Source organism: Pan troglodytes, chromosome 3 (genome assembly GCF_028858775.2).
Source record: "Pan troglodytes isolate AG18354 chromosome 3, NHGRI_mPanTro3-v2.0_pri, whole genome shotgun sequence".
Taxonomy (NCBI): Eukaryota; Metazoa; Chordata; class Mammalia; order Primates; family Hominidae; genus Pan; species Pan troglodytes.
In genome coordinates, this window is record NC_072401.2 from 123,350,718 (window position 1) to 123,373,632 (window position 22,915).

The 22,915-nt window shown below is 34.5% G+C and overlaps 1 protein-coding gene across 17 annotated transcripts in view; it reads left to right on the forward strand.

Moving 5' to 3' along the window:
- The window catches only part of BLTP1 (bridge-like lipid transfer protein family member 1), a 208,701-nt gene that overhangs the window by 13,503 nt on the left and 172,283 nt on the right, over positions 1-22,915 (forward strand). For 15 of the 17 annotated variants that reach the window (XM_016952153.2, XM_016952158.2, XM_016952156.2 and 12 more), the window contains exons 3-9: positions 4,730-4,859; positions 7,149-7,265; positions 8,687-8,765; positions 9,954-10,018; positions 20,140-20,326; positions 21,535-21,616; positions 21,998-22,191. In XM_016952153.2, the coding sequence (XP_016807642.1) occupies positions 4,763-4,859; positions 7,149-7,265; positions 8,687-8,765; positions 9,954-10,018; positions 20,140-20,326; positions 21,535-21,616; positions 21,998-22,191 (821 nt within the window). In that variant the 5' untranslated portion in view covers positions 4,730-4,762. Of the gene's footprint in view, positions 1-4,729; positions 4,860-7,148; positions 7,266-8,686; positions 8,766-9,953; positions 10,019-11,573; positions 11,620-20,139; positions 20,327-21,534; positions 21,617-21,997; positions 22,192-22,915 lie in introns of all 17 variants that reach the window. The other 2 variants (XM_063809822.1, XM_063809823.1) reach the window with 1 other exon arrangement.

Sequence of the window (22,915 nt, forward strand, 5' to 3'; positions counted from 1 at the left end):
TTTTTGATGGGGTTGTTTGTTTTTTTCTTGTAAATTTGTTTGAGTTCATTGTAGATTCTGGATATTAGCCCTTTGTCAGATGAGTAGATTGCAAAAATTTTCTCCCATTCTGTAAGTTGCCTGTTCACTCTAATGGTAGTTTCTTTTGCTGTGCAGAAGCTCTTTAGTTTAATTAGATCCCATTTGTCAACTTTGGCTTTTGTTGCCATTGCTTTTGGTATTTTAGACATGAAATCCTTGCCCGTGCCTATGTCCTGAATGGTATTGCCTAGGTTTTCTTCTAGGGTTTTTATGGTTTTAGGTCTAACGTTTAAGTCTTTAATCCATCTTGAATTAATTTTTGTATAAGGTGTAAGGAAGGGATCCAATTTCAGCTTTCTACATATGGCTAGCCAGTTTTCCCAGCACCATTTATTAAATAGGGAGTCCTTTCCCCATTTCTTGATTTTGTCAGGTTTGTCAAAGTTCAAATAGTTGTAGATATGCGGCACTATTTCTGAGGGCTCTGTTCTGTTCCATTGGTCTATATCTCTGTTTTGGTAGCAGTGCCATGCTGTTTTGGTTACTGTAGCCTTGTAGTATGGTTTGAAGTCAGGTACCATGATGCCTCCAGCTTTGTTCTTTTGAGTTAGGATTGGCTTGGCAATGCAGGCTCTTTTTTGGTTCCATATGAACTTTCAAGTAGTTTTTTCCAATTCTGTGAAGAAAGTCATTGGTAGCTTGATAGGGATGGCATTGAATCTGTAAATTACCTTGGGCAGTGTGGCCATTTTCACGATACTGATTCTTCCTACCCATGAGCATGGAATGTTCTTCCATTTGTTTGTATCCTCTTTTATTTCCTTGAGCAGTGGTTTGTAGTTCTCCTTGAAGAGGTCCTTCACATCCCTTGTAAGTTGGATTCCTAAGTATTTTATTCTCTTTGAAGCAATTGTGAATGGGAGTTCACTCATGATTTGGCTCTCTATCATTCATTTTTATGTTTAGTCTGTCCCAGGTTTTTCCAGTGGGAGCCTCTTTAAGCTGGCTTCTGTGTCCTTTTGACATGTTCATATCATTCTTTGGGTACTTCTTTCCTTTCTGGAAAACAAGGCTTATCTTTACTTTCTGTCCCTTAGTTGTGGAATCAGCCACTTTTGCAAGGGGCCCTCTTTCCTCTTAGTAGAAAATAGCTTTTAGAAGGAAAGTTTTCTGCTCCTTTTTATTGAGGTGTTGTTGCTCTCAGGACCTGTTAGTGAACATATGCATGCACATATACGGTACATAAATACATTTACAGCTATATTTATTTCTATATCCATTTATATTGAAAACCATAGCTCCAGTTCTTATCTACCATTTTAGGTTTCATTCTAATTTTCTTCCTTTATATATCTCAAACAGTGAGACATTGTAATAATGGCTCCCATTATCCTTAATATGTTTATTTACTTCATTTCCCAGGTGTGTCCTCCTTATCCTATTTCTGCCGCAACATACTTTTCAGCTTGTTCTCCTGCATGGAAACCCTACTTAGCTCTTTTGGGTCTGGGACCTTTCTCTTGGGCTCTGACACCCTATGCCAGGCAGCCTTCCTGAGTAGATGCTCTTTTCTCTCTGCTCAGGCTCTCATTCCTCTCAGTCTCTGAAACCTTAAGCTGGGTGCTTCTCCTGTGCCGCCTCCTGCCCTTACTGGCCATGGATGTTCTTCTCCTTCCACTCAGGCTCCAGCATCCTGTGCCTACCTTCTCCCCTACAAGTGTATGCTCCTCATCTCACTCTGGTTTTGACACCCTTAGGTGCTGCCACTACTCCACAAGCCTGTCCGTCATGCCATTGGATACTTAATTTATTCGTATCAGGCTCTGACATCCAGCTCTAGGCCGCTGAGACTTCTGTTTCTCTCTTCCCCATGTGCAGACGCATGCTTTACTCTGCTTCACCTTGCAACTCTTAGATTGAACTGTTCAGGAAGGGTAGAGGAAGAGGAAACAACCAGTTTGTATTTTGTTCCACCGTTTGCTCCATGAAGATTTTGCAATAGATTACCATAAGTCTCCAGTCTCTTACTATTAAGGAATTGGCGATATACTACTTCATGTGGCTGAGCATACAACAACATTTTTGTTTGGATTCTGTGTCTAGTGTTGCCTTACTTTCTTTATACCAGAATATCTACTTCTTACTTTAGGGGCTTTTTAAATCTTAGCCTTTATTTCTGTACTTGCTTAAAATATGTTCTTTTAAATATTGAGCCTTTATCTGTTGATTTCTCTTAAAGGCTTTGCATTAATCTAATATTTGGGAAATATTGATTGAAACTTGTTTGATACTGTAGGGTTTCTGTCTTTACAGCCTAAACAACCTCTTCCCACATTCTTTTTGACTATGGTTTATTACAGTGGTAGGTCGTGATTATTTTAGATGAGGTATTTTTGGTGGATAGATCCTTTCCCCTTGAATTTGATTAGAAACAGATTTCCTTTTTATGTGGAGACTTGAATGCTGGGACACATCTCTCATGAAACTTCCAGAGTCTTTTCCTCCTTAGTGATGTGCTGGCTAGCAATCTGTAGAATGGTAAAAATAAGTATGAAATCGATACATATGTTATTTTATGATATGTAAACCGTTATGTAATATGTGAATATTTGGTTTTAGATTTTTTAAGATAGTTTTTTTCAAAGTATTTGCTTCCTTTTTAAAGTTAAAAAAAACTTAAGAGGGAAGAAAGAGAAAGCTCATGTTATAAAGTTAGCCCTCAAATTTTAAGGTGCTGACAGGGATTTTTCAAAGCTTTGAAAAATACGAGAACATTTTTTACTCAGTTTCTACACTGTAGGAAAAAAAAGGATTATTGTAAACTGAAAACATTTTCTTAATCTTCTCTAGCTCCTGCGTTTAGGTTTTCATATCACTGTTAATAATAAACCTTCTGTTATTGAGCTCTGTATTATTTTCTTAAGAGATGTTTAATTTGCCTCTGTAAATTATAAGATTTCAACAGTGTAGAAATATGAAAGATAATGTGTTGTAGATTGTGTCTGGCAATGTTATCTCATTCAATTTTTATTTATTTGTTTATTTTAGAAGGGGTCTCCCTCTCTCAACTGGGCTGGAGTGCAGTAGCATGATCATAGCTCACCGTAACCTTGAACTCCTAGGCTCAAGCAATCCTCCTGCCCCCATGCCCTGAGTAGCTAGGACTACAGGTGCACACCACCATGCCTGGCTAGTTTTTTATTTTTATTTTTTTGGCAGAGATGGGGTCTCACTGTGTTGCCCAGGCTGGATTCCAACTTCTGGCCTCAAGAGTTCTTCCTACCTTTGCCTCCCAAAGCACTGGGATTATAGGTTCTTGGCCTCATCCAATTTTTAAACTTGTTTTGTGATGTCCAAAGATAAGAGTTGTGGTGAATAAACAGAAAACAGGTTTAGAAAGTTAAGTCAGATGTACCAAATTTCAATTAGAAAGTTATCTTTCCGTATTCTTTACTGCAGAAAAAATTTGCTGTTTTTGTAGTTATCTGTAAAAATCTCCTCTGCTGTTTAGTCTTAAAGTAGTATTAACTGTGTAGGTCTCTTTGTGATTAAGTCTAGCTTTTTTTTTGCTCTTTCTGGTTTATTACGAGATAGTTTTGTTATCGGTAGGTTGGGTTAGTCATATGTTACTACGGTATTATGAAGGAATATTTTCTTGTTTCTTGGATCATAAAATATGAACTTTGTTCCTTTTTTCTTATTGTTGGTACATCTCAATATTCATATTCATCCTACTGTGTGTGCGTATATACATATACACACATATCTATATACATACATATGTGTATGCACACATATGTGTATGCATACAAATATTTGTCAGAAGTTGGGTCACAGTTCTACAGTAAATTTTTCTTTATCCTAAGTATCTGATAGCAGGAAGTCTCTTTACTGTTCAGACTACCTAGAGTGAATCTGAACTAGGAAGATTGTTTCCCCATGGAATAATGGAGAATACATAGAGGTGATGGAGGGTAAGAGGGATTTATCTAGCTTAATATACAAATATGATAATATTAAGTGGTGGCTTTGGGACAAGTCTGGATGAATTTGTTTAATGTAGATGGCTAGTATTTCTGATTGTTGAGATGTTTTTGATTAAAGAATAATCACGCTGGGCGCGGTGGCTCACGCATGTAATCCCAGCACTTTGGGAGGTCGAGGCAGGCGGATCACCTGATGTCAGGAGTTCAAGACCAGCCTGGCCAACATGGAGAAACGCCGTCTCTACTAAAAATACAAAATTAGCCAGGTGTGGTGACGCATGCCTGTAATCCCAGCTACGAGGTAGGCTGAGGCAGGAGAATCGCTTGAAACTGGGAGGTGGAGGTTGCCTGAGCCGAGATCATGCCATTGCACTCCAGCCCGGGCAACAACAGCAAAACTCCTTCTCAAAAAAAAAAAAAAAAAAAAAAAAAAAAAAGAATAATCACATTCCTGTTATTTTGAGCCAGAGTATAGTAATTGAACCTTAGTTAGTGCTTACATTTAGAATGGTGAAATCAGGACATTACAAGTATGATCCATTCTCTTACATTTTAGTAGAAATGTGGGCATTTTTGTTGTATTTTTGCATTCTCATCATTGAAGGAAACAGAAAGGTGATTTAATCAACTTCGTTTATTAAATTCACCTTTTTTTCCCTTAATGATTTCTGTTGCAATTTTATAAATCTCTGATTCTAAATTTAACCTTTGAAATCTTTTAGGCCTTTAGATGTTGTTCTGGAAAAACTTTAGTAATGGATCAAAGGAAGAATGAGAGTATTGTCCCTAGTATAACTCAATTAGAAGATTTTCTTACAGAACACAATTCCAATGTTGTTTGGCTCCTTGTTGGTAAGTGGAATATTTTTCTTCTATTTTATTGTGTTTTAAGTATGGATTAACAGCTGCCAGATTTTAAACAGTGGTTGACTGAAGTTGGAACACTAACACTACCATTTATTTATTTTTAGGAAGGAAGATTGTTATTTATATTTCTTGAACATTTGTTCTGGAAACTGCTCTGAAATGCTCTACTTTTTCTTAGGCTGCATTCTCATCTGACTTAGGGGAAGTGGAAAGAGAAGAAGAACATTGCACTTAGCTTATCTTTCTGGTTTCAGGTCACCTCCCCAACTTCTCGACTCAACACACACCCAAACACTTTTGTTTTGTTACAGAAATAATAAATCCTCAAATATAATTTTACTGTAAAAATAATTCTATTTTTATAGTAAAATAGAATTATATGCCTAATCTTTTAATCTCTTTCCTCATTCCTTGTGCACTTGGCAGTGAGATCTGCTATTAATAATTTTTTGGTATAATCTAGAAGTTTTCTAGGTATATAGAAATAGCTTAAACTAAATAGCAGAGGGAGAAAGGAAATATGAGTGAATGAATGAATGAATATGAATGAATGAGAGGGAGAAATACAAAAATAATACAGGGAAGGGAGAAATTATTGTAGGTTGTTTCTGCTCTGGAAGTTTTCATGGGAGAATGGTATTTGACTTTAATTTTGGCATAAGAATTGGAAACAGAGGAAATTAGGAAGGGTAAGAGAGGAAACAAAGGGTAATGATAATATGTTAAGCATCTTCTGTGTGCTAGATGCCAGGTTGTACATATGTTGTCTCACTTAATGCTCAGAGTAGCTTTATGAAGGTAGGTTTTTATTCTTTTCCTTTTAATTCCCTGTTGGGGGATTGAGGCCCATAAAGATTAAGTAATTTATATGGGTTACACAGGTTTTTTTTTTTTTTTTTTTCTGAGGGGATGCTTATGCTTCTTTCATGACACCCAAGGATGTGGGTAGGAATATAAGTAGAGATGAAGTGTCTGTTCCCTTTCCTATCACCTAGAATTTTTCAGACTTTTTCCTGTTATAAACACCTCCTTTCTTTAAGAAAAAAACAACAACAATAACAAGCAGAAAAACATTGAGCAATTGTTTAATCCCTCTGTTTTACTATGAGCGTAGGGGGGCGTGATATAATGAAAAGACTACGATTCCTGGCTTGTTTAATATTGAAAGCATATTTTCTCAGCAAATGCCTGTTGCCATTCTGAAGGACTCATATAACAACCTACTGTTGACACAGTGATTTATAGTAAAAATTTATACAAAATGACTTTAAACTTGAGATATAATGGCATATCATCAAAATAACTTTTCAAAATATTTTTTCTAGAATTTTTTTTTTTAAATGGCAAATCATAGCACTTGCTATGTCAAAGCTATTACCATCAATCTAAGCTGCCCTGGGAATTGTATTTTATGTTGACTCTCAGTGATTGTTTTGCTTTATCCATAATACGTAATTGTTTAAAAGTTAAGGACTTAATATGATGTTACTAAAGGGTTATATAGGTTAAGTTGCTTTCTATAACTTTCTCATAATTTAGAAGTAATACTTTTGAAAAGGATAAGTAAGAGCAAATTTATTATCAAAACAATGTTTTCCTGTTTTGCCTTTTGTGTATTCATGAACTAGATTTTTTGAGAATATGAATTTTATAAGTAACCATATACTTTCATTAAAAAAATAAATTTAGAATATCATTTACTGTAGCATATTCAATGACATCATAACTTATTGTCTTACCCATTACAGCAAAATATCTAGTTACAGGTGGCCTATTTGATATGCCTTTATACTAAATTCCGACTTCTTTTACTTAAAGCACAGCTTTAAAAAGCAGAAGGTTTTTCTTTAAAGCAGAGATTTTAAAAATCATTACTTTTCTTCCTTTACAAGTGGCTATAGCTTGTTTCAGGAAATAACTTGGGAATGAACTTGTGTATAGATGAGTTTTTGGCCTAATAAAGGTGAATTTGTTTCAGAATATTCAGAAATATGGCCTTTCTTCTCCCAGGATGTCTTTACATAATGTTTATTAACTAAAACAGTACAAAGCAGTGATAAAGTAAACACAAATGAAAGCAGGCATACTTGAAACATTGCTCTAATGGATCTGATCGGAATTTATGCTTTTCTGGATAATGAATGAAGAAGAGGAAGAAAGCTGGATAAAGTATAATCAACCTCTGGTTTTAAAATTCCAAGTATTAAATTGTAAGAGGACACATTACTGTGTAGAAGTAAATCCTATTATTTCTGATTTTTTTCCTCCCAACAGCTACCATTTTGTCCTGTGGATGGATTATTTACCTCACATATTATAATTCCCGGAATGTTGGTCTTATTTTAACACTAGTTCTTAACAGATTATACAAGCATGGCTATATCCATATTGGTGAGTTTGAGTTAACACTGAATTTTTTTCTTCCTTATAACCTTGAGATGTTGTCTTACCATTTTTTGTTGCTATAACTGAATGCCTGAGACTAGGTCATTTATAAAGAGAAGCAATTTATGTCTGATAGTTCTGGAGGCTGGGAAGTCCCAAGTTGAGGGGGTGCATCTGGTAAGGACCTTCTTACCAGTAGGGACTCTGCAGAGTCTTGAGGTGGCACAGGGTGTCACATGGTGAGGGGGCTGAGCTTGCTTGCTCAGGTCTCTTTTTCCTCTTGTAAAGCCACTGATGTCCCAACATCATGGCCTCATTTAATCCTGAGTACTTCCCAAATGTCTCACATCTCAAATACTGTAGTCAGATTTCCCACCCTTCTAACACTGTTAAAATGAGAATTAAGTTTCAACGTGAGTTTTAGAGGGAACAAACATTCAAACCATAGCAGATGTATATTATAAATTTATATTTCATGAACAGATAGTAGCATTAGAAATTTACCTTTGTTTCATGATAGTTAAGATAATCTAACTGGAATGTCTCTCACACAGCACTCCATTACTTCATGATAATATCCACTTGGTTATGTCCTTTACCCCATTATTTATTACTTCTTTAAGTGTTTCTGTAGTAACTTTTTGACTTTTTTTTAACTTATAAAAGATGCTCATTAAAAGAGTTTGAAAAACTTGGATATGTATTAAATGTGGAAATAGAAATTTCTTGAGAGTCCACCATTCAAAGAAAGTTTTTAATGTTCAATGTAGTTTTGGTTATTTTTAAAGTAACCCATACTTTAAAAATATGTAAGTTAGAATCATCTTGTATGTTTCATTTTATGGCCTGCTTTATTAATTAAATTTTTGACTACTTAAAAGTAGGAAATTTGCAGGTAGATAGGAGGGTGTATTAGGAAGCTATGTGCTTTGAAAGCCCTAAACCAGTAGGAGAAAGGGATGGGGAGAGATGACTGGAGAGAACCATTCTAACCTGCCTTATAATTGAGTACCTCTTAGTCGACATAAAACTTCTTTCAAACATAAATCGTCTTCCATTAATTTGAGGCAATGGCTGGTTCCTGCAGTCACTCAAGTTTCTAAAGAAAAATGGTGAATTAGTCACTACTTTGGGTTTATTTAATGGCAGTGCATGATTAAGGGAATTATCCATACAAAGCAGTTACTTAAACTAATATCCTCTTCAGGTTATTTAGTAGCTTACTTCATAGTGATGATATGTATGGCACTTTTTGTTTTATTGGGGAAAGAATGATGGAAAATCAGTAAGGCTGTAAGGGTATCAGGAAGAGAGCGAGAAGAGATGCTTATTGAATAAATTTAGTGCTAATGTTATTTTAAACTTTAAGGGCCCTACTGTCTGTTAAAACAGTTACATTAACTGCTGTTTTTTCCTTCCTATAACAGGTTCCTTCTCTTTCTCTGTTCTTTCTGGAAAAGTCATGGTTCGTGAAATCTATTACATTACAGAAGACATGTCTATTAGGTAACAAAATTAAAAAATTGAAAAGGACCCATGTTAAACATACTTTAAAAATATTGTTAAAATGTTTTATGGTATTTTATTGAATGTGACTTGCTTCTTCAAATAAAACTAAATCAAATTTTTTTTCCAGTAAATCTTACTTGGTGAATTGATGTTTTAAAATATTTTGTCAGTGGATTAATTTAGCAGAATATAAAAATAGCTGTTTATAGAAATGAATAATCTTTCATTTCTAGATGAAAAAGTGAACCTTTAAATTGCCTGACCATTTTATATCACAGAGTTCATAGTAGTCATTCGTTATATACAGCAAGGTTTAGAGATGTTGGTCTGTCATCCATTAGCTCCTTATTAGAGATGATAAGTTTATAGAATTGTTTAGCATTTGTTAGAAACTCTTAATTTTATTCAAAGAAGGAAACACACACATGAATATAATAAGGATATGATTGAAATGTTCCTTCTTCTGTAAGTCTTGAAAGAAAAGCCTACTCAATTTTTGTGATTTTCTTCAAATTTGTGACTTAGGTAGAATTCAAAAGTTTTGAATTAATTGAGAGGTGCTAGAGTTTGGCAATGCTCACACCTCACTTAAAACTATAGGAGACAACTTCTGTACTAGTCTAAAATTATTTCCAAATCAAAAGTGAAAAAAAGCTCAGAGACTGTAAGTCCATCCTTTTGGGGCATGAGATGATAGGTTATTTATGAGAAATGAAGGAGCATCCTTAAAAGTTTCTCTTTTGTGTGCTAATATCCCTCTTTCTAGATTTGGCTTATTGTTACATAATTTTTTCCCTCTCTCCTGTAGAACTAGGTATCTGTAATTTTTTATTTTAAAAAATATCATTTAAAAAGGAAAACATTTCTGTTAGCGCTTCATTTTCCTGTGACCATTAATAAGAAGAATACGATATTTCAAAACATGTTGTATATGATAAATGTATGCAATTTATGCATCAAGAATCTTTAGCTATGCAAAGTCTCTTCCTTTTTTAACTAGAAGATCATGAAACATACTTTATAATCTTTGTTCACGAAAAGATGTGTGTTTATGTATGCCAATGTTCTTTTGAGGATTTCCTGTATTTCCTTGTTCATTATCAATTGGCTTCCTTTTGGAATAACTAAGAAATGAGTTAAGTAAATTGTTACTTAAATTCTAATTTTGTAATTTCCCTTTCTTAGGATTCAAGATGGTTTCATCATTTTTCGGTGGTGGAAAATGTATAACCCAAAACAGAAGCAACATGGTGAGTTTTCATTTTTTATGTGTTTAAAATGTTCAATCATATAATCAGGATTTTATGAAAACTAATTAAAATTAGATATGACCAGTTAGAAAAGTTTAATTTTTAGGCCGGTCACGGTGGCTTATGTCTGTAATCCCAGCACTTTGGGAGGCCGAGGCAGGTGGATCACCTGAGGTCAGGAATTTGAGACCAGCCTGGCCAGCATGATGAAACCCTGTCTCTACTAAAAATACAAAAAATTAGCTGGGCGTGGTGGTGGGCACCTGTAATCCCAGCTATTCAGGAGGCTGAGGCAGGAGAATTGCTTGAACCCAGGAGGCGGAGGTTGCAGTGAGCCAAGATCGTGCCACTGCACTCCAGCCTGGGCAACAGAGCAATACTCTGTCTCAAAAAAAAAAAGAAAAAGAAAAGTTTAATTTTTAAAAATGAGTGAAGAGAATTATTATTAACTTTTGTAGCATTAGCTGTGATTTAAATGAGAGGTATATACTCTTCAGTAAGGCATCACATTTTACCAAAATTAATAATTTGAATTGTTTGTAAAAATATATATAAAATACAAAATATTCCAAACAAAGGTAAATTTTAAACCAACAAATTAAAAGTACACTACCACTCATATTTTAAAAATAAACTAAGGAAAATGAATCAGCAACATTCACTTTCACTTCATAGTATCTTTCATATAGCAATATTTTTATGAGTAATTTACTTGTTAAACAATTTTTCAGGTAAATTCTTTTGCTTCTACTCCAGTGTAGGTTTTTTCTATTATGACTTCTTAGGATAATTGATAAAAAAAATGATAAAGGCCCAATCCTTCAAAAAACAAATATTTAGAAGATGTAATTTTCCTAATATTTTGCCGTAGTTCTTTGGCCTGTGTTCCCTCCTGTTTCCTCAGATTTATCACATGACTAACAGCTAAAATAATCTCTAAACTGTTATATCAAGCACTTCGTCACCTTTACTTGCTGTAGTTTAAATCTTAGACTCTAGGAAACACACTGGTGTTTTAATATGTATGAAGTATTCTGAGATTTGATAGTAATAAACCCAGTTTTAAACACATTAAACTCTGTCATTCACTAGCGTTAAAGCTTTCCTCAGTCATCATCCTCGATCTCTCCTCAGACCACTAGGGTCAAATATCTAGCAGCCTACTCAGCGTCTCCAATTTTATGTGTAACAGGTTTCTTACACTTGAAATATTCAACCAAACACCTGATCTTCCCACCCAAACCTACCCCACGGTATTTTCCATCTTATCAACAGCAAGTCTATCTTTTCTATTGCTCAGACCAAAAATCTTGACTGCTGTCTTTTGTGTCCCAGAGGTCATCATCAAATCTTGTCAGCTTTCCTTTCATCCTACATCCAGAATCCAACTACTTCTCCCCACACTGGCCCAAGTCGCCATCATCTTCCCCCTGTTTTATCACATAGTCTCTTAACTAGTCTCCCTGCTTCTGTGCACTTGTTCCTCAACCTGCTCTTAATACACTGGCCAGATCTTTTAAAAATGTAAGATCATTTTATTCCTCTCTCTTCCCAGATTTTCCCGTGGCTTCCCATCTCACTCAGAACAACACCAAGGTCTTGTAAGTGACCTATAGAATCCTACAAACTTCCTATAAATAGCTTATAAAATCCTATATTATATCCCTATAAATATTCTATAAAATTCCTTCTACCTCCTGATCATCTTACCTTCCACCCCACTCCAGATAAACTGGCCTGTTAGTGTTGGTGATGAAACTGCAGCAGAGCCACCATGAAATGTTGGCCTCTGGATATTCACAGTATTCATTCCCTTATTTGCTTGGTGGTTCTGGTTAACTATCCTCTATCAATGAAGCTTTTCCTGAGTACTTTTGTAAAGCAGCACCCTCCCCCACAAACTAGCACTCTTTGTTCCACTAACCTTGCTTTTATTTTCTTCAATGCTGTATTTTTCTCATGCATTCCTTGATGCTGTATATATATTTACTTGCTTATTAGTGGAATCTACCTAACTTGAATGAAGCAAACTGTAAAGGGTGGGACTTGTTTTATTCTGTATTGTATACTTGGTGTCTAGAAAAATGCTTAGTACATAGAAGAACTCATTTGTATAAAAGAGTAACAGAGTATCTTTCTCCTAGTCATACTTCTAAGTAAAACAAAACATTGAGAAACATCTTATAGAATGCTTGAAAATCTAACATGTGGAGGCATAATAAATCTAAAATACGATATGTTTCTATTCCCAGATAGACCTATACCAGTAGAAATTAATTCTTATGAGATTCTTCAAGGTTATAAACAACTCAATCAAAATTTACCAGGAAACTCTTTTAAATTATTTGTTTTCAAATTTACATAAGCAATAGTTTACTAATGATACCTGCATACAAATGTCCTGATTATTAGGCATACACTTTAAAGGCCAGTTGGTGAGCTGCAGAAGCAGCAATGAGGGAAATTAAGAGCCTGGACCTGCCCCTGATTGGATCAGCAGTGATGCATAAACAAATGGTGACTGTATAAAAATGAAAACAGGATTACTCTCAAATCCGTCTCTAACTTGCTGGGCATGTACAACAGATTCTCTCCTTTCAATATAACAGCTATGATAAGATATGGCTTCATTAATTGGAGACACCAAGGCATAAAGAGAAAGGTATTAATTTCTGAATGTACGCTGACAACACTGATAAACACTAAATACTGAATACTAAAATATTGTAAGATCCTCAACATTCCTTATCCTGTTTTTCAGCTTTTATTCCATGATTATCTCATTTATTATTTTATTATTTATTTTCACCTCTGCAACCAGAATGCACCCTTCTGCATTAGTGAATAATTTTTCCTGTGTTCACTGCCATACCTCTGGTGCCTAAAACAGTGACTAGTATATAGAAGATGTTGAATAAATAATTGTTAAATTATTAAATAAAAATAATAAATAGGTTTAAAAATTTTAAGATTGAACAAAATGCCTAAATCACTCTTTTCCTTCCAAAAATCACCTTAGAAAAGTATTGAACAAATAGCAAGTCTGTAAGCATTTAAAAAGCACCTTTTGAGGCAAGGCATGTTGGCTCATGCCTGTAATCCCAGTGCTTTGGGAGGCTGAGGTGGGAGGATTGCTTGAGCCAGGAGTTTGAGACCAGCTTATACAACATTAGCAAGACCATGTCTCTATAAAAATTTTAAAAAATGAGCTGGGTGTGGTGGTATATGCCAGTAGGCTTAGCTACTTGGCCTGAGGTGGGAACATGCCTCAGGCTGAGTTACAGTAAGCTATGATTACACCACTGCACTCCAGCCTGGGTGGCAGAGGAAGACCTTTTCTCTAAAAAATAAATAAATAAATAAATAAATAAATAAATAGATAGATAAATGCACTGCTTGGTCTCATATTTTAAAAGAGAAACATTTAGCTCAGTTCACATCCCACCTTTATTTGTTCTCTTGTTTCTATTTAGTTCACCTGCATTAATAATATTCCAACCAAAGACCTGTATGATTAAACAGTAAACCAGATCTCCAAGCGTGGGCTGATCTCCATGCTTACATGGTCTGTATTTTCTTCAAGGCTTCTGTCCAGGATCTTTTTTGTTAATATTCCTAGCCTTCTACCATCCTCAGGAGTATTTTATGTGGCAACACTCCTTTCATCCTCCGTACCTGTACCCCAGTATTACACACTTAGATACAAAGAGACAGGTTGCCTAAAAGCACACCCATAGAACAGAAACACAGGGAAAAGGACACATATAGAGAGGCATATATATGCATACAGAAATGGTCATGCACATATAGGTACACTTATGTACAGAGAAACATTTTCAAAGATGAGCACATACATGCACACACACTCACACAGCCACACATGCATGCCCACACAAGTGCGAGTACACTCACTGTATCCCCCTCACAGAGATAAATACACAGAGGCTACATGCAAAGTATCCTCCCTGCCCCCCACATACAGACAGGGGTACCATTCCAGATCAACGGAGGCATATCCCCAGCAGTGAGCATGTCCCCTCACAAACAAGTATCCCTCCAAAAGACAGGCACTTCTTCCAAAGGCATCCATCTCTCATATACACGTGCATGTACACACACACACACACACACACACACACACACACACACACACGGCTTCTTTAAAAAAACCTAATATGTTGAGAATGGCTGCATTGGATTCTTCAGGAACTGGACAAAGGAGGTAAATAAATAGTAGAAAGAATATAGGATGTGATCCCTGTAACGTCATTTACTAATTTTGTGACTTAAGGCAAGAATTTTAACCACTCTGAGCCTCATTTTTTTCATCTATAAAATGAGAACACCTCTACTTACCTGTAGGATTGCTGTACAAAATAAATACTAGTTTTTTTCTCTTTGAAGGTCAAATTCTTACTAGTCATGTAAATTATATATTTGTTTTCAAGTTATTCTTTTAAGATAATCTTTCCGAATGTGATATAATGTTCAGCATAATGATAAAGGCAGCTCAGCTCTATTGCACTCTTGCTGTGTTCCAGGTACTGTTCTAGGCACTCTATGCACATAATTTTATTTAATCCTCACAACAACCCTAGTGATTGGAGCCCAAGATTACACAACCAGCAAGAAGTAGATTGGAACCCAGATACTAAACTCTTCACAAAACAAAAGTAAAAGTAAATGCATTTTGTAGAACTGCTTAAGTCTTCTGAACAAACAGCTAATTGAGACTCCTTGTTTTCCAAAGAGAAATTAGAAAAAAGATACGTATTTAATTATGTAATTGGGACACATGCTATTTGTAGTAAAAAAGGCAAGGTGCAGAAGTGCTGCCAAGGCATTACAATTCTGAGAATCAATACAAAGACAAAACAGTCTACTGACCTTTTAAAAACTGCTCAGGGTTTTCTATTTATGTAATTTATTTAACAAACAAGGTTTAGATGTAACCAGTTTTAAATTACACTAATAGATTATAGTAGGCTAAAACCTCTAAGTAATAAAATAACAGAAAGGGACATACTTTACCATCATTCTTTCACTTCTTGGTATAAGAATTTCTTGTGGTTAAGAAGAAAGCATGACTATTTATTCAGATCCATATTCATTTAAACATTATGATATATCATTGCCTGTTAAGAGGCAACTGGTCTTACAGTTTATTTTCCAAAAGACAGTCTTTATCCTAAAAACAAAATAAAGATTTTTGACAGATATAATTGGTCTTTAGCTGACAATCATCTATAAAGCAGATCACTAATTTTATAACCTAGGGAGTATTTACAAACATTCTATGATAAACAAATTAGATGTGTTCTTTTTTTTTTTAAAGAGCTACACTGGACAACTGACAGATCTAAATGTGCTCCTGGCACAGAATTTGGGCACTTGAACACTCCTCTTTTTTCCTGATAGAGCAATTCAAAAACTTAGTAATAAAAATCTTGGTCCTACCTACAGACAGACTTTGGTCCATCTCCTTGGAAGGCTGAATGCACATCTGTCTATTCAGGCATATGCCCCAATTAGGCTTCTAATTTTTCCACCAAGAAACATCAACTTCCTTCTGGTTAACTGCCAAGCATATGGATCTGCCCTTAATCAGAGAGAGAAATACTGATTATAAGGTCTTGTTAGTGAACATAATCTGTTTTTATATTATATATAATGATTGTATAAGCTGCTAATCTTGTTAGACTTTTATCAAAAGCTTCATTTGCAGCCTATTCATTCCTCTATCTAGTATAGTCTAAATTCTGTCCCTGAGTAATGGTAGACCGATAATGTACTCAAACCAAATTATTTATTCCTGCATTACTATTTGACATCATGTCTTTACTTTTGAAGGACATTGAGTATGTTGTTAAGAATGTCATCCTCCATACTAGAGAATTTCCTTTAAAAAAGCACAGGGAAGAAAAACTTAATTGACTCTTCACCAATGTTGTGCTCCTCTTGATGAGAATTAAATGTCATATTGTAGGTAAAAGTATGAGCAAATTATTAGTAATTGCAAAAGTAATAATTGATAACATCTACCAACCTCTAACATCACTATAAAATAGAGGTGTGGAATCTTTTTTTCTATTGAAAATCATTGGCACACAAAAAATTTAAAAAAGAACACTTAAGCCAAAAACAATTTAAATATTCTTAAATGTTAAGAAGAATACAGAATATCCAAAAATTATAATATTTCTATTCTAGATTATGGACAATTACAGAGAGCATACAGAGAGACAGCAATATGCTAATATTAAAAGAGTGACAAAAAGAATTCAAGACATTGACAGAAATTATGGGGGAAAGCCAGTCAAGGGAAGGCCAGTATTTAAGCTATTTCTGTTAACCTGAGGTGTATGAATCTGAAGTAGTGACTACATTTTGCTATGTCCTTTCAAAGAAGCTGAGTTTATGGCACTCCCCTGCCCTCCCCTGAGTTTATTGACTGTGCCTGCCAGGTGTTCAGGGTCCTCCATACACAGTTTCCAAATCATCCCCTATTACCCCATTACCTTAAATTTACCACCACCAAATTGAATTTCTAAACACACACATTTTCTAACCTCAGTGCCATTGGTCTAATCAGTTATTCCATCTGAGCTCCCCTCCCCTCCACATCTGTCTGACATAATCCTACTCACTCATCATCATGCAGGCTCCTTGAGGAATAAGGCATTCACAGGAGCCTTCCATCTACCATTCTACTTCCTGACAAATGGGCAGAACTTTATTGTCAAACCATGACCCTGTTGGGACTGTACCAGATGTTCTGTATCAAAGTTAGAAGTTCTCAGTATTTTTCCTCCATTCACATTCACTGCTCCCTTTTTCCTTTAATTGTAATTGTTTATATGCATCTGCTCCACCAAATCGATTCAAGTAGCACTCATTTCCCTCTTTCTTTTTTTAAATCCCCCTCGCAGCTTAACACAATGATTAATAAAGTGAATGCCAAATAAATACCTGTTAAAGATTTTTATCAAAAACCACCTCTTTCTTGAAAGACACTTGGGTCACTTATTCTTGACTTCATACGTGTATTCTGGTGAGGAGCAGTTCATTTTAATGAGATGTAATATTTCATGATCAAATGAAGTAACTACTTTTCTCAAAAAGAAAAAAAGCTGGGTTGGTTGCAGTAGCTCACACTGGTAATCCCAGCACTTTGGAAGGCCTAAGTGGGATGATTGCTTGAGCCCAGAAGTTTGAGACCAACCCGGATAACGTAGTGAAACCCTGTTTCTACAAAAAATACAAAAATTAGCCAGACATGGTGACACATGCCTGGGGTCCCAGCTACTTGGGAGGCTGAGGTGGGAGGATCACTTGAGCCATGGAGATTGAGGCTGCAGTGAGCCATGGTTGCACCACTGCATGCCACACTGGGAGACAGAGCGAGACCCTGTCTCAAAAAAAAAAAAAAAAAAAAAAGCTTAAACAATTTAAGATTTACATTCTGCACTCTAGAAATTCTAGAATCAGAGAATTTCTAAAATCAGAAAATTCTAAAGTGGTCAGTGTCATTAGGCTTATAGCTTTAAACTGTCAGTTGCCTCTGGATACTGCAGGTGTCCATCCTTTCCACAAGCTGCAATCAATATTTATGATAAGAATTTCCAAGGACTTATTTGGGCCCCAGTTGACAAGGCTGTTTTATAATACAAGGAGCACTGGACTAGAATTTAGCAGACCTAGGTTTTTGCTTTGACTCTACAAGTTACAATCACAGGAATTTCTTTCTTAATCAGCAAAATGAGAGGTTTTTAAAGTATTAGTTATTTCCAAGTTGATGAGGGGTTTTGAGAAGATCAATTTTTTCCAAGTTTTGTTCTTTGGAACAAAATTCTACTGTTAATAGCATGGGATATTAGTTCAAATGGACCTTCTTCTCTGCTTTCCAACCTCACTGTCCCCCTACAGCTTTATTTATTCACACAAATATCCTAAATACTGAAAATAATTGAGACTAAAAGATCTAGTGTAAGTATCCATAAAGAGGTACATTTTTTTTTCAAAATCATTAACCAGCTATGTAAACAAAAAATTTTGTTTCAGCTCCACTGTAATCTTGTTAACAATATGGCTTATGTTAGCTAAATATTTTTTAAAAAAAGAAAAGTTTAGTCAAAAGAGCAAATCATCTAACAAATAGACTGCAAGATTAATAGAAGCATGACATGTAGGGGAAAATATGCACCTAAAGTAAATCTCTCTAAGGAACAAACTAGATAGACTTTATAAATGAAATCAAAGGCAGAAATATTGGACCTGCTCAAAGTTAAGTGAATGTGTCAAAAGCCAAGACTGAAAAGAACGTGGCTCTTAGGAATAAGTTTAGCCATCTCTGCAGTGTAAGTAAGATACCTTCACTTAAATGCCACCTAAAATTATTTTTTAGATAGTTGATAGCAGTTGCTAAGGAAAAACAGCTTGTAGGGCTGGGTGTGGTGGCTCACTCCTATAATCCCAGCACTTTGGAAGGCTGAGGCGGGCAGATCACCTGAGGTCAGGAGCTCGAGACCAGTCTGGACAACATGGTGAAACCGCTTGTCTACTAAAAATACAAAAATTAGCCAGGCATGATGGCGGGTGCCTGTAATCCCATCTCACTGGGAGGCTGAGGTGGGAGAATTTTTGGAACTTGGGAGGTGCCAGGTTGCAGTGAGCTGAGATTGTTTCATTGCACTCCAGCCTGGGCAACAGAGGGAGACTCCGTCTCAAAAAAAAAACAAAAAACAAAAAACATTCATAGCAGTTGCTAAGAAAAAAAGGTAAAAATGCTGGTTTAACTACTGGTACTATACAATCACAGTCTAGAGACTCATTAGCATACTGCCTTTCTAAACCACACATGAGAAACTGCAAAATGCCCATTTCATACTCTCTCAGAATATTGTATGACAAAACTTAGCCTTTGTTCAAACTTATGTAATGAACCGCTGCTCTAGCTGTTGGAATACTTTTTCCAGACATGAAATCTGCCCCTAATATTCTGATTTCATTATTTCTACAGATGCCAAATACTAGCCCATTTACGCCAGTCTTCATCAGGGAAGAGTATATCATATAGTATAGAAGAGGGGAAAAGCTATGTGGGGCAAGAGAATGATAGCAAAACGATAGAAGACTAAATACTAATGAAGTAATAGTGAAATCTAAAGTAATTTTGGCTGGCTCAGACTTGTAAGTTTAAATCTATATTCCTGTAGGAATGAAGTTATAAATTACAGTAGATTACTAGGTGAAAAGAAAGGATTTTTCAACCAAGTGATGATAAAATCAGAGTTTTGTAAACTCCATAGTTTTCTAAAACATCTGTTATAAAGTGGAAAACATTTGAATATCCATAAATGTTTGAATTTGTTCAATAGAGATAAAAATGGATAAAGGTTATAAAAAAGAGGTCTCAGAAAACATGGTAGTTCTTTCATTTGGTAACAAAAGAAAGCATTGATTGTGGTACCTTTCTTCTGTGGCTCTCTTTGGTTGACATGTGATGCATTGTTTTAGATTATTTCCTTAGTAGAAACAAGTGCCTCATCCATCACTTTAAATGGATTCATTAATTACTATTGCTATTTCTACTTAATGTAATTATGTCTTTTATTTGAGAAGATTGAAGTCCACAGTTCATAAAACCTATGTTTCAGTGTTGTGTATGTTTATGGAAATAAGTATTTATGAAAAATTGTAGTTTCTGTGATGCAAAAGTTCAAATACCAATATGATAGTTAAATAAAGCATCATACTTTAAACATTTTACTGCATATGTTTTGGTATAAAATTATGGCTATATTAGGGTAAAGGTGTACTTTTACTCTTTAAGTGGTACTTTACTGTTCTTAGCATAAAAATCTTTAAATTTTTTCAGTATATAACCAGAATCTAGAAATTAAAGTTGTTTTTAGAATGCTAAATTAAAATATAACAGAAACATCAAGTTTTTTCTTTTTTTGGCCACTGTTTTGTATTTATTTTATTAATATGCTTCTCTGTATCATAGAATTCTATTTTAAAATAAATTGAATTACTTTAGGTATATAAAAATGTTTGAGTAAAAACTTTGAAGTTCTTAAAAAGTTGACTAAAAATTTTTTTGTAACTGGTGTCTTTAGATCCAAAGGCAGAAACCAGGTTATACATCACAGTCAATGACTTTGAATTTCATGTCTATAATCGTTCGGATCTTTATGGACGCCTTCAAGAGTTGTTTGGTTTGGAGCCAACAATAATTCCACCTAAGAAAGATGATGATAAAACACGGGAAAATGGAAGAACAAGAACCCAATCGAAAATTGAAAGGTTCAGTATCATACTTGAATTTTATTAATCTCTAGCATTTAAACATTTGCCTTTATTAGAATATCATTGAGGCTATGCACCTAAACAGAGCCTAATATTTCTTTGCAAATTAACTGAAACTTTTAGTAACATAAATAATTATATAATTATTTTAGAAATTGAGATAATATAGAATATGTAATCTAAAAAAGTCCCGTTCTATTCCCTTGCACACAAATCCTACTTTTCTCCGTATTAATAACTAATGTTATCAATTTAGTTTTTATCCTTTTGAATGTATGTACATAAACGTATACATACATATTTAAGGTGCTTATAAAATACATGATTTTGTTCTGTGTGTTTCTAAACATATATGTTTAGAATATGTGCCTCATATAGTGTGTATTGTTCTGTAATTTGCTTTTTATGTAGCAGTTTGTCTGTAAGATTGTTCCATATCTGTATGTGTAGGTCTGCTTTTAAAAATACATATCTGTGTATATAGGTCTACCTACAAAATTATTCTGGAACAGGATCAGCAAACTTAGACCTATACTATAGCACAAGTCTAGCCCACTGCCTGTTTTGTATATAGAGTTTTATTGGGACATAGCCACACCTATTTATTTATATATTATCTATCTGTTTAGTGAATTGCTGTGAAATTTTGATTTCTTAACATTTGTTTACTTTGTATATGGCCAGTTTTCTTACTCTTGGCTTATCATTTTCATTTCATTAAGGGAAAATTAATTTGGCACAAGGCGTTTGGGTGAGGGAAGGAAGAGGAGCAACTGGATTGTTTTCAGAAGTGCTTGAAACAGTAGACAAACATCAAAGTGACTTGTACCTTAATCATTTATGTTTAATAATAACTTTGGCTGTCTTATAAAATGTCGTATAGTAACATAATGGGCAAAATGGAAGATGTAATGACAGCATATCATCCCTTATAGTTTTGTCATTAAAGCTTGTTATTCTAAAAACATAGTTTTGTTATAATAGCTTATCCATCTAAAAGTTGATATGATAAGAGTGCTCCAGTAGACAGCTGTAGGAATATTAGTATTCCTTCAGATGATCATTGTTCTGTTTACTGAAGTAGTCAGTAGATGTATTTGGAAAGGTAAACTGATACTGTGAGGTATGGTATTGTGAGGAAGTGAACTATGTCCTCAGGTATTTAAGTTTTTCTTATTCATGTCAGTTTTATTTTTTCTTGTTAGAGTTAAAGTAAAAACAGAATCCCAAGACCCCACATCTTCATGGAGATCACTTATTCCAGTCATAAAGGTCAATGTGAGCACAGTAAGTAAATTCTGCTACAATTACTGTTTCATGGGGTAGTAATGTAGAACTTTTAATTTTTGCAAATATGATTTTAATGTAAGAAAATTAAATAATTTTGTGGATTTTTTTTAGTTCCCATTTCTGTATAGTGTGAGTGAAATAATTATTTTAAAATACTGTTTTCTGATAAATTTGTGTTTAAATTTCTTTAAGTACTTAAATTTTCTTTTAAGTACTGGTTTAAATTGACCAGTGGAATAATTTAAATAGCACATAGTCCTAAAGTGGAATCATTAAGCTGTTGTTTGAAAATGTTTGTTATTAGTTTAGCTAAAGAAAGAAATATGGCCAGAATAGCATGATATAATGTCTCTTATCTGTTTATTTATTTTTTTTTAGGGACGTTTGGCCTTTGGAAATCACTACCAGCCGCAAACTCTGTGCATCAACTTTGATGATGCTTTCTTAACTTATACTACAAAACCACCTTCAAGTCATCTTGACCAATTCATGCATATTGTGAAAGGAAAGCTTGAAAATGTTCGAGTCATGCTTGTTCCTAGTCCAAGATATGTTGGTCTTCAAAATGATGAGTAAGAAAATCTTATAAAAATAATAAAAAACTTCTTGTAGGTAATATAGATACAGCTAGAAACTTTAACATCCTTTTAATTTTTTTGCTACAAGTTGTACAAAAATTAGGTATATTTCTCTATTAAAGCAGTTAACAATGTAGTCCTTCTTTATAGGATAAATGGGTATGCTATCCAGTGATAAACTCTAATTTTAAATATTTTTCTGCATGATTATAACTATAATTTTTTTATCCTTTTCTCCTTCTAATTGTATTTTGGAAACTTACTTTGTGCAATTAGTTCCTGTTTGTATGTTAGGAGATACACATTACAGGTAGGTTTTTGTTTCTAGAAGATGTGACTAAAGAGTAAATTGAACAGATTCATTGCAGTGGAATACCACTTTGAGTTATTGAAAGTCGAAAATTGAATCGAAATTACTCTTGGAAAATTTGGTGAAGTTAAGATAGTATAGTTTTGAGACCCACTTGACATTTCTTTAAGTTCCAAACTGTCAGTTTTCCATCTAGCTTTCCATTTTTTTTTTTTCCTTCAGTGAAGTAGCTGCTTATATTTATAAGACTCATTATAGGAATGATGTACACTAGACTCAGTGTGGTGGGATGCTGAGTGGGAGATGGGCTCTTGTGATTTTTATGTTTTTTCTCAATTTTTGTGTGTGTAAAGGATACTCTGGTTGAATTTATGTAATTTAAGTGTTCATATGGGGAGTTTTCAGTAC